The following is a 13519-nucleotide window of genomic DNA, read 5'->3' as shown; positions in this document are numbered from 1 at the left end:
GAAATTCATAAAAACGCGCGTAAGTCACGTTGCGCAACTATGACGTCATTCACAATAGCGGGTGCACAACTTCACGTGAACGCCCACATGTTGACAAAGTTATAAAATGTTATGTTTACACGTTTTTGAGTTACGCGTGACACAAAAATGACAGAAAGAAAGAAGAATACAGACTAGACATGAAACTCGTCACTTTGACGAGTTAGTTATCCGCACGACAAACGCCACGCGCACGTCATACTTTGGAATTTTGCACACGGAAAAAGATTATGGCATTATGACCTGAACTGAAGAATATCATATGCTGTTAGTGCTGAATTCTGTCAATTTTACGTCATATAGTATATACAGTGCAAACGGTATAATCTGTATACATGTTACATACAGTGTAGAATAGGTGAAATTACGGGACCCCCCGTTTATTCTTATTTTCAGCATGGCGACGGTATCAAAATGAAACACTAAGATAGCAATTTTGGAAGGACATTATCTCAGCAACCACATATTACCGTGTAGAAGAAATTTGAATACGTAAAATATAGATGCGCGCCCTTTTAAATGTGATGAACTATTACGCAAAATATGAAAATACGACTTTTTTTATTCAACTGGCCATATGATGACGTCACAACATCCGATTGGCAAAATGTTTACATGAATTCGTATCTACAATCCAATAGCTTCCAGAAAACGTTTTAATAATGATTATCACGTTTTATTCTGACGAGCTATAAAAGATTGAAATTTACTGTAAAGATGAAAATAAGTGACCCACGTTATTTTCATTTTTAGACATGATGACGTCATAAAAATTAAAATATTTTTAACTCATGTGAAAGATAGTTGATTGACCTAGATAATATAAAAATCGGGGTGAAAATGGAAAACAGATAATTGGAGATGCGCTCTATTAAATGTGATGAGCTATGATGAAAGATACAAAAATCCTATATTTTATATTCGCGTGGCCATACGATGACGTCACAATGTCCGGTTAGCCATATTAATGCATGATCCGATATCTACAACTCATTAACTTCCAGAATATGTAATAAAAATAATTTTTACCGTTTAGTTTAGAAGCTACGACGGTTTAAAAAAATGCATCATTTTGACGAATTTTTGAACTTTTTCATCAAAAACGCGCGCAAATTATCCAATTCGACGTGCTCGTATGACGTAATTTTAAGTCGAAATTGTTTAAAAGTTGGTAAAAGTACTGTAAAAGGCTTGAAAAACATAGATCATGCGGGAAAAGTATGTTATCAACGCTACGTGCGCACCGCGCGCGTAAAAAAATGCGCGCGCGTGGTAATTTTTGACATGCTTAAAATAACATGAAACGCGTAGAAAGTTGATTAGAAATAATTTTTTCGCAATTTAAAATTTTAAACGCGCGTGCGCGCGTAACTTTGTGTGAAACATGCCATTTTTTTTTCACAGTCAGTTAGCGCAAGATATAAATTAAACTTTTACTAAGTTTCAATTTAAAATGTTATATGGTTTTCGATTTATGTTAAATACGCGAAATTCGTTAAAACGCGCGTAAGTCATGTTGCGCAACTCTGACGTCATTCAAAAATAAAAAAGCACAACTTCAAGTAAATGCCCACATGTTGACAAAGTTATGAAATGTTAACTTTACAAGTTTTAGAGATACGCTCTGCACAAAAATGACAGAAAGAAAGAAGAATAATACAGAAAAAAAAAAAAAGATGATGAAACAGGACAGTTACAAGGAGTTATCCGCTGAATGCGGATAACTAACTAGACATGAAACTCGTCACTTTGACGAGTTAGTTATCCGCACGACAAACGCCACGTGCACGTCATACGTTAGAATTTTGCACCCAGAAAAAGATTATGGCATTATGACCTGATCTGAAGAATATGATATGTTGTTAGTGCTGAATTCTGTCAATTTTGTGTCATATAGTATATACAGTGCAAACGGTATAATCTGTATACATGTTACATACAGTGTAGAATAGGTGAACTTACGTGACCCCCCGTTTATTCTTATTTTTAACATGGCGACGGTATCAAAATGAAACACTAAGATAGCAATTTCGGAAGTACATTATCTCAGCAACAACATGTTAACGTGTAGAAGAAATTTGAATACGTAAAATGTAGATGCGCGCTCTTTTAAATGTGATGAACTATGACGCAAAAGATGAAAATACGACTTTTTTTATTCAACTGGCCATATAATGACGTCACAACGTCGGATTGGAAAAATGTTCACATGAATTCGTATCTACAATCCAATAGCTTCCAGAAAATGTTTCAATCATGATTATAGCTTTTTATTCTGACGAGCTATAACAGATTGAAAGTTACTTTAAAGAAGAAAATAAGTGACCCACGTTATTTAAATTTTTTCAACATGATGACGTCATAAAATTAAAGTATTTTTAACTCATACGAAAGATAGTTCATTTACCTACAAAATATCAAAATCGGGGTGAAAATGGAAAACGGATAAGTGAAGATGCGCTCAATTAAATGTGATACGCTAAGACGAAAGATACAAAAATCCTATATTTTATATTCGCGTGGCCACACGATGACGTCACAATGTCCGGTTAGCCATATTAATGCATGATCCAATATCTACAACTCATCAACTTCCAGAATACGTAATAAAAATAACTTTTACCGTTTAGTTTAGAAACTACGACTGTTTAAAAAAAGGTATAATTTTGACAAATTTTGACAAATTTTTGAACTTTTTTATAAAAAACGCACGTAAGTTATCCAATTCAACGTGCCCGTATGACGTAATTTTAAGTCAAAAATGTTTAAAAGCTGGTAAAATTACTAGAAAAGGCTGAAAAAACATAAATCACGCGAAAAAAAATTCTTTTCAACGCTACGTGCGCACCGCACGCGTAAAAATATGCGCGCGCGTGGGAATTTTTTACATGCTTAAAATGACATGAAACGCGTAGAAAGTTGATTAGAAATTGATTTTTCGCATTTTGAAATTTTAAACGCGCGTGCACGCGTAACTTTGTGTGAAACATGTCATTTTTTTTTCACAGTCAGTTAGCGCAAGATATAAATTAAACTTTTACTAAGTTTCAATTTAAAATGTTATATGGTTTTCGATTTATGTTAAATACGCTAAATTCGTTAAAACGCGCGTAAGTCATGTTGCGCAACTCTGACGTCATTCAAAAATAAAAAAGCACAACTTCACGTGAATGCCCACATGTTGACAAAGTTATGAAATGTTACCTTTACAAGTTTTAGAGATACGCTCTGCACAAAAATGACAGAAAGAAAGAATAATACAGAAAAAAAAAAAAGATGAAACAGGACAGTTCCAAGGAGTTATCCGCTGAATGCGGATAACTAAAAAAAAAAAAAAAAGATGATGAAACAGGACAGTTACAAGGAGTTATCCGCTAAATGCGGATAACTAAATAACTAAAAAGATGATGAAACAGGACAGTTACAAGGAGTTATCCGCTACTAAGCGGATAACTAATAACAAAGAAGATGAAGATGAAAAAAAAGATATTTACAATCACATGGGTTATCCGCAACTAAGTTGCGGATAACCAACTAGATTTGAACTCGTCACTTTGACGAGTTCGGGTTATCCGCGCAAACGCAACATGCACATACGTTTAAAATATATGAACGCCGAAAATTATTATGCCATCCTATGACATGAATTAAATATGTTTACAGTGCTGAATTGTACCTATTTTGTAGCATACAGCATATTACAGTATTTACAGAATACACTGTATATGTTATATACAGTGGTAGCATAGACGAAATTACGAGACCCATCTTTTAAAGCCAATTATTAACACGATGACGTCATCAAATTGACTTATAAAGATAACTATTTTATAAGATAATTATCTAAATAATTACATTAATACAAATTTGAAGAATTTTGGGCACGTGAAAGTGAGATGCGCTCTCGTTTAAACGCAATGAACTTTTATGCAAGAGATGAAAATACGACTTTTTTTATTCAACTGGCTATATGATGACGTCACAACATCTGATTTGATAAATGTTCACATGAATTCGTATCTACAATCCAATAGCTTCCAGAAAACCTTTTAATTATGATTATCACTTTTTATTCTGACGAGCTATAACAGATTGAAATTTACTGTAAAGATGAAAATAGGTGACCCACGTTATTTACATTTTTAGACATGATGACGTCATAAAAATTAAAATATTTTTAACTCATGCGAAAGATAGTTAATTGACCTAGACAGTATTAAAATATCGGGTGAAATGGAATACGTATAAGCGAGATGCGCTATATTTAATGTGATGAGCAATAACGAAACAGTAAAAAATCCTATATTTTACATTCGTGTGGCCATACGATGATGTCATAACATCCGAGAGGTAAAAATTCTGCATGAATTCATATCTACAATTTATCTTCTTGCATAATAAGTTAAAAAAATTGGGGGTCACCTTCGATCCTGAAGAGCTATAATAGATTCAAAATAGGCATATATTTGACAATATTTTGTAACTTTTTCAACTAAAACGCGCGCAAATGTTATAAATCAACGTGTTCGTATGACGTCATTTTAATTTGAAATGATGTCAATCTTTTTTTAAATGACTAGGAAAGGCTGGAAAATCACAATTCAAGAGAAAAAAACATGTTTTTCATGCTCCGTGTGCACTATACGCGTAACATTTTTCGCGCGCGTGGGAATTTTTGACATGCTCAAAATGTCATGATCAGCGCAGAAAGTTGATTAGAAATTAATTTTGCGCATTTTGAAACTTTAAATGCGCGTGCGCGCGTAATTTCTTGTAAAACACGTCATTTTTAATCCATAGAAAGTTTGCGCTTGATATGACTTAAATTTTCACCAAGTGTCAATACAAAATGACTTTTATTTTTTATCCTATGATCAATCATTAAAATTCATAAAATCGCGCGTAAGTCACGTTACGCAACTCTGACGTCATTCAAAATATGGAGGTGCACAACTTCAGGTAAATGTCCATATAATGACAAAGTTATACAAAAGATATATTCACAAGCAATAGGGGATATGCTGTAGACAAAAATCCGGGAAAGAAAGAAGAATAACAAAGAAGATGAAAAAGATATTTACAATCACATGGGTTATCCTGCAACTAAGTTGCGGATAACCAAAAAAATATTGATCCCATACAATAACAAGGAGTTATCCGCCAAGTGCGGATAACTAAGAAGAAGATGAAAAAAAAGATATTTACAATCACATGGGTTATCCTGCAACTAAGTTGCGGATAACCAAAAAAACTTTTGATCTCATACAATAACAAGGAGTTATCCGCTTGGTATACCAAGCGGATAACTAATAAATAGGATCAACTAAAATAAAGACTCCCTCCTAACTTTAACTAAGCATAACAAAACTAAATTAACCTAATTTTACATTTATCACATTTCAATATAAGAAATATATATATAGTTTACCTTTCATGGTCTTTTGAAAATCTATGAAACGTTAAATCATTGTTTTCGATTGAATTTGTGTGGCAATTACTTGCCACACAACTACGGTTTCCCATAGTTAAGTTTTTTTTGTGGTGTTGCACGTCATTCGCTGAAAGTTTTACCTTACCCACGCCTGAAGGTGGCGCACTTCTTCTAGCGAAAAAGAAGTGCGCCACCTTCAGGCGTAGGCAAATAGTAACCCGGATGTGGTTTATGCCGCCCACGGAACTGTTGTATCTTCTTTTTATAAAAGTAAGTATTTACCTTATTATGAACTTAAAAGCGCCCGGAATTCTTTAGAATGGCAGATAATATTCATTGATAGGCATGATTAAACCTATCTTACTCATATTTATGTTGGACTAGCCTACATGATCTATCTTATCTAAGCTAAACCTAGGCTAGGCCTAGTCCCTATCTCTGTATTGTAATACTAGGCTAGGGCCTAGGCGGTGAACAGACGATCGGGACCACTGACGATTGGGCCTTGGACGATCGGGCCCGATAGTCTTACAATGGGCCGTGAGACGATCGGGACCAGAGACGATCGGGCCCAACAAAAAAATACTATCGGGCACGTTTTATTTTGGTCGCAATTAAACCCGCTTTTAATAGTAAGTTCTCTCCTTTCAATTAGTTTAGTAGGCCTATGTCAACTTAGTCTAGGCTAGGTTCTATCTAGAATGTGTTTTGACATAAAATTAGTAAAAAGATAAATATATTGCCACATATATGGCGTTTCATACATACAATGCTAATTGATAGAGGGCGCTGATCAAGCTGCATCCATCACGTTTTTCTTTTTCTTTCTTCGCTCTCTTCATTTTTTTTAGTGTGTTTTTTAGTTCGTAGATCCTTTTTGATGTAATTTGATGATTTTTGATGTTAGTAACTGTACCGATTGTGCTGTCTCGTGTTTTTTAGTCTTGTGAACTGTTTTTTGCGTGTTATACTCTCCGACCAACAACTTGCAACATAGGCTAGGCTACCCCGCTTCCGGCGACCGCTACAATGTGCAAGCAGAATTCCACCGGCACTCGCTATGATTTAACAACATCTGGAAGCGTGTTCAAAGCTAGGCCTAGAGGAAGGAGAGCAGGGCGGAAAGCACGGCGAAGGATCCCTATCATATTTAATGTATTCCCGATTGAATCTAAACGGCCTCACATTATTAAGGGTAATAATAGAACCCCTGTGAGAACTATTATTCATATTGCAGTTTCACAGAAGCAGGATAACAATAGGCTAGCGATAGAGAAGAATAAGCAACAACTTTTGCCTATTTTTTTATTAACGAACGCCCAATCGCTGATCAATAAGCGTGATGAATTTCATCTGTTGATGAATAAGGAATCCGTTAATGTTGGTATAATTACTGAGAGCTGGTTTTCTACCACCCACCATCAAGACCAACTGGACATACCTGGTTATGCCCTATTCTCCAAATGTCGTGAAGACCGACGTGGGGGTGGAGTAGCAATCTACACCAAAGATGGCCTCAATGCTCAAGAACTTAAGGTTGCAGCCCCCCCTGAGTTGGAGATTCTTTGGATCAGACTAAGAGGCACCAGACTACCTAGAGGACTATCGCAAATTGTAGTGTGTGGTATATATATAGTCATAGATTCACCACATCAACAGTTATTGAAAGAACATCTAATCAACACAATTGATGGAATTCGCACACGGTCCCCAGATACCGGATTTTGCATAGCTGGTGATTTCAACCGTATGGTGATTGGTGAGATTCTTAAAGGCAACGATTTTCGTCAAATTGTTAAATTTAACACGCGTAATTATGCTGTTCTTGATCTAATCATTACAAATATGGCTGACACGTTTTATACAGCACCATCTGCATTAGCGCCTATTGGTATGAGCGATCATGTGTGTGTACTATGGAAACCAAAGATCAGACCGCGACTCAACTCTACAAAGAACATAGTGGTTCGTCCATTTTATGAATCAAGAAAATGTGAGTTTGGAAGATGGTTATTAACACAGGATTGGCTTGAGGTGATCAATAGCACTTCTACTCAAGACAAAATGGACGCTCTTTATAACATTTTGAACAGTGCAATAGATAAGTATTTTCCGCCAAAAAAAATACACTGTGCTGATAGACCCTGGATAACTAATTGCATTAGAGACCTAATAGCTAAGAGGCAGGCTGCTTTTGCTAGGGGGGACACCACACTTTTTAAGAAGTTGAAATTGAATTTGCCAAAACTAAGTATTTTTCAACTAGAATAAGACACCTACGTCACAATGACCCACGAAAATGGCACTCGCAAATTAAAGATTTAACATCATCTAAAATGGGTCGAGATCTAAATATTAATGTTACAGACATATCCGCCTCTGATCACATAGGTATCGCTAATGCAATTAATTCCCAGTTTGCTAGCATTAATAATGACATACCCCCACTAGACTATTGTATTTTACCGGCATATTTGCCATGTAACAGCCCTGTACCGCAAGTTAAAGAATGGGAGGTTTATTATAAGTTAAGAAAAACCAACCCACATAAATCAGTAGGACCTGATAAAATACCACCCTTAATTCTTAAAGAGTTTGCCCTTGAGTTAAGTGAACCCCTTACTAATATTTTAAATTGCTCATTTAGGGAAGGAAGTCTCCCCACCCAATGGAAATCAGCTGTGACTGTTCCTATCCCCAAGGTACACCCACCAAAAATTGATAAGTTAAGACCTATCTCGCTAACATCTGCCTTTGCAAAAGTGGCAGAGCAATTTGTTTGTGAATGGGTGGTATCTGATATCCAGAATAAATTAGATGCAAGACAGTATGGCAATGTCAAAGGGGCATCAACTAGCCACTACTTAGTACGTCTTGTTCATGATATGTGTGCTGCAGCTGAGGAAGCTCATAACATAGGGACGGTTGTACTTACGGACTTCACTAAGGCCTTTAATCACCTTAATCAATAAAATCATCGACATTGGAGTCTGTGGGTCAATCGTCCCTTGGATTTGCAGCTTTCTCAGCTGCAGAGAACAATGTGTAAAATATAACAACTCCCTATCAAGTGCTATCACGTTAAAAGCTGGTGTCCCCCAGGGGACTAAACTTGGTCCCATTGAATTTCAAATCATGATCAATGATGCTGTTAAGGGTGCTAAAACGAATGCTTTAAAATACGTTGATGACCTATCTGTTTATGAAAATCGTAAGATAACACAACCAGGTCACTTGCAGCATGATCTTAATGAGTTTCATGATTGGTGTAAAAGGAATGTTATGGACCTGAACCCTGCTAAATGCCAGGCACTACAAATATGTTTTAGTAAAAGGAATATTCCTGAAAATAAAATTTATATCGAGGGTAACGAAAATACTTGGAGTCACGTTAAAATGGGATAAGCATATTGGGGATATTGTCCTCAAGGCTAATAGGAAGCTTTTTATTTTAAGGAGTCTAAAGAAATTTGGCTTCAACCCTGATGAACTATGCTCTGTAAATATAAAGATAAAGATAAATCTAATCTAGATATATACAAATATTATTGTGCCTCTAGGAACAAAGCTCAGCGGCTGATCAAAAAAGCTAAATCTAATTATTTTCTCAATAAGATTGATGAAAATAAAGACAACCCTAAAAAATTATGGAAAACCCTCAAACAGCTCGGATACGAGAAGAAATGTAAAACAAACACTAAAATCGTTCTCGATGACAATGGTAAACAAACTTTCTGTCCAAAAGGCGTTGCCTCTCGTTTTAATGAGTTTTTCACGAATGTTGCGTCAACACTCGTCAAAAAACTCCCAAAATGCATAGGTCTTTTCACCATGTCCACTAACGATCTTCTTAAATACTACGTTAAATTAAAAGGAAAAATGTTTAAGCTAGAGCCTGTTACCATAGAATTTGTTAAAACTCAACTCGAAAGCCTAAATGTAAACAAAAGCGTCGGTCTAGATAATATTCCCTCAAGATTCTTACGTGACGGTGCGATAATCTTGGCTCAACCGATAGCTCATATCATTAACCTTTCGTTTAAAACCAATTGTTTTCCTCATGATCTTAAAATTGCTAAAGTTACCCCTCTATTTAAGAAAAATACTAGAACAAATGTTGAGAATTATCGGCCGATTAGTATTCTGCCTACGGTATCTAAGATTCTTGAAAAATCTGTAGCTATACAAGTTGAAAGGTATCTTTCCAAAAATAATATACTTTATGCCTATCAATCCGGTTTTCGGCAGGCCCATTCAACTGAAAGCAACCTCATAAATCTCATCGACGGTTTAAAAAACAATAAGTCCAAAGGCCTTCTTACTGGAATGGTTCTAATTGACTTACAAAAAGCTTTCGATACCGTCGATCATGTGATTTTAATTAACAAGCTAAAATGCATGGGTTTTAAGTGTACTGACTGGTTTCAATCTTATCTCGCTAACCGCACACAAGTTGTCAGTGTGAATGGTACCTGCTCTGAACCTCTTATAGTTACTCATGGTGTACCGCAAGGTAGCATCTTGGGCCCTATTCTTTTTCTATGTTATTTAAATGATATTGCTTCTTGTATTGATTCTGATGTTCAATTATTGCTTTATGCTGATGATTCTACGATTCTGTATTCTCATCACGATGCCACCAAAATCGCTCATAAATTAAGTACTGTCCTAGCTAAGTGCCAGGACTGGTTAACTGAAAACAAATTATCTTTACATGTTGGCAAAACCGAAAGTATTATCTTTGGTAGCAGAGCGAAGCTTAACAAAGTAAAAGAGTTTTCTGTAGAATTAATGGGCCGTAGAATCAAAAGTACTAAGCAAGTTAAATATTTAGGTATTGATTTAGACCAATATGTATCATGTGATATCATTGCAACTAGTGTTATCAGTAAAGTTAAGTCAAGGTTGAAGTTTTTACATAGGCAAAGTTCGTGCTTGAATAAAAAATGTCGTAAACTATTAAGCACTGCTTTAATACAATGTACATTTGACTATTCTGCCTCGGCATGGTACGGCGGTGTCAATAAGAATCTTAAACATAAATTACAAACTGCCCAAAACAAGATGGCACGTTTCATTTTAAATGTTGGTCCGAGGTCTCACATAGGTGCCAAAGAGCTTTCCGATCTTGGGTTTCTTAATGTCAGCCTCAGAAATAAGTTTTTAAGATTAAATTATGTTCACAAAATTCGTTATAACTTTAATACGCCTTCTTTCCTTAAGGATAACTTTTTGTTAATTTCTGATCATCACAACCATTTCACCAGGGGTACAACATTTAATTTTGTCACTCCTAAGGCTACTGGCGTTAATGATACGACTTTTTATTTCTTAGGTATCCGTGACTGGAACAGGCTCCCCAATTCACTCAAATCAATACAAAATAATGCAACCTTCAAAATAAAACTTAAAGAATATTTTAATAATGAACAGCTTGGTATTTCAGTTTAATTAAGCTATTTTTAATATTGTTTTTTTGATGTTTTCTTGTCTTGTATGTATTTTCTTGTTTTTTCATTTTTACTGAGTCATACTTAACGATAATTGTACTAGGCCCAACCACTCACTTTTCAGTCATTACGGATTGGACCCCATTGGAAATAAGTTTACTTTTTTGTCGACTTAATGGGTTATCCAGGTATTCTTTTTATACATTGTATATTTTAACTTTTATGTATGAATATCAAATAAAATCAATCAATCAATCTGTCTACTGTGGATATATTAGACCCCTCCTTGAATATGCCGATGTCGTATGGCACCCCGGCTTAACCAAATCGCTTAGCAACTCTATAGAATCTGTCCAACGCAGAGCATGCCGTACCATATTGGGAAGGGATTTTAGTTCGTATGACAAAGCTCTAAAGGTCTGTAACATCTCATCCCTCACTGATAGGAGAATAGCGAACACAGTCTCAAATTTGCCAAGGGAATATCTGAGACTGTTCATTCTGCTGATCTTTTACCGGTGACACGGTTTGAAAGTCATGGGAGATTGCTCCGTAATAGTAATAACATTTCACAATTACCATCCAGAACCGCCCGTTTCAGTAACAGTCCAATCCCTTATTTTATCCGCCTGCTTAACGCCTGATCTTCACTCTTTTTTGTATAATTTATTATTTTGTATGTTTCAAATTTTGTATATTTTTATTGGTCTTGGTGCATGCAGATCCACAATCTGGCCTTTGGCCACTAGTGGTAACTTGTGGCATGGTGGTGTTTAATGTTTTTGATGTTTTATATGAATAATAATAATAATAATTAATTGATCGATCATCGGAAAAAAACACAGTAGTCTCCAAACAACAATTGAAACGCTATCCGGTGGACTAACATAAAAAAGAGAATATTAACTACATACTTGGGGCAAGTCGTCTAATATTTGGGCAACTAATCTTTGTTATATGGATGATTTTAGCAATGTACAGAAACAATTTTATTGCATTAAATATTTTTTCTTTAGTTTTTAAAGATGTATACAGTATAGTGATTCTGACATTTGTTCATGTTTGAAAGAGTTGTCAGTTTATTTCTAAATGGTAGCATAAATCAATGTCGATGATCTATTGAAATATAGTACACCTTCCCTCCCCTGAAATTGACGCTTAACAAGTATATAACTTTACTTAACTTATTTAATTAAACTTTACAATCAGTTGTGTTAATAATTAATGCATTTTACGTTAAAGGCCAAAACTCGAATAGCGAAAGCTGATTTGTTTTGGTCTTTTTTGTCATAATTGTTAATGAAGTTTTTATATTATATTATGAGAGTGACAAATAAAGTATTTACACAATTATATATATTTTGGCCTTAAGTGTACAATATTAATATAAAAAAAGATATTCTAAGTTTAAACACTCAAGTCGCTAGCAATTACAAAGAATCTACAAATTTCTTTTTAAAGAATTGTAGCCAAATTAAAAAAAATGTCCTAAATAGGATAGTTTTTGCAGTTTAATTTAAGCATGACAAATTTGCTCCTGTATACTGAAATCCATTAAAGATATATCGTCAACCGGAAAATATATATATATATTTTTCTTGAATATGCAATTTTAATGTCATAATAGTATTCACTTTGACCAAAAATTGGAGCGAAAATAAAACTATTTACCTGAAAATAATGCAAACAATAGTCAAATTGTCAGACAATGGGTTGAAGCTGCAGAGGAAGTTTGATTTTATTAATCTTCATTTATGATGTTTTTGGGGACAATATATCCAGTACCATGTGGATCCCTGTTGAATAAATTTGAACCTGGTGAACTTAAGAACAATAATTAATGTTTAAATTTAAGCAAAAATAAAATAAAGCTTATTGACTGATGATTGACAGTTTGGATTTATTTGTCATTGTCATGGTAACAATTTAAAATAAAAAATAAAGTAAATGTTTTTAATATGGATTGTTAATTAAGTGATACATTTTATATAAGGGCACACTCCATACTAATGGAGAATTTAGGTGTAATTTTTTATTGTTCATATGGATGTTAATTAGATTATACATTTTATATAAGGGCACACTCCATACTAATGGGGAATTTAGGTGTAAGTTTTTATTGTTCATATGGATGTTAATTAGGTGATACATTTTATATAAGGGCACACTTCATACTAATGGGGAATTTAGGTGTAAGTTTTTATTGTTCATATGGATTGTTAATTAAGTGATACATTTTATATAAGGGCACACTCCATACTAATGGAGAATTTAGGTGTAAGTTTCATTTTGATTGATTCAGAAATGGTAATGGCAATATGCTTAGTGAACAGACTTTTGTTATTTTAAAAATTGGTTAATAATTTAGTTTAACACTGATCAACAACACTTATATTATTTGACAAATATTTCACTGTCACCCATCATCGGCCTAATTTGCATGGTGCCCACATCCATAAGAGGATTTGTTGGAAAGCGGAATTAGAACGCTCTGAGTATGGAGATGGGAATCACTGAAATATTTGTCAAACTATGTAATGTTTACTACCAACAATATAAGAACCTTCATGAATGAATGTAAATAATTGGTAATATTATC

The 13519-nt window shown here is 34.6% G+C and overlaps 1 protein-coding gene across 1 annotated transcript; it reads left to right on the top strand.

Moving 5' to 3' along the window:
* Positions 1-7806: 7806 nt before the first annotated feature.
* Positions 7807-8442, top strand: LOC144838169 (uncharacterized). The gene has a single exon (XM_078693528.1). It carries the CDS (start codon positions 7807-7809, stop codon positions 8440-8442), a length of 636 nt encoding a protein of 211 aa, XP_078549654.1.
* The last annotated feature ends 5077 nt before the right edge of the window (positions 8443-13519 follow it).

The sequence above is a fragment of the Antedon bifida genome, chromosome 3 (assembly GCF_963402885.1).
Source record: "Antedon bifida chromosome 3, ecAntBifi1.1, whole genome shotgun sequence".
NCBI classification, from domain to species: Eukaryota; Metazoa; Echinodermata; class Crinoidea; order Comatulida; family Antedonidae; genus Antedon; species Antedon bifida.
Note: the sequence above shows the minus strand (reverse complement) of the source record. Positions and strands in the feature narration are given on the sequence as shown.

What these genes read in the sequence shown, in the direction of transcription:
- LOC144838169 (XM_078693528.1), top strand. Translation starts at nt 7,807, where the DNA reads ATGGGTCGAGATCTAAATATTAATGTTACAGACATATCCGCCTCTGAT.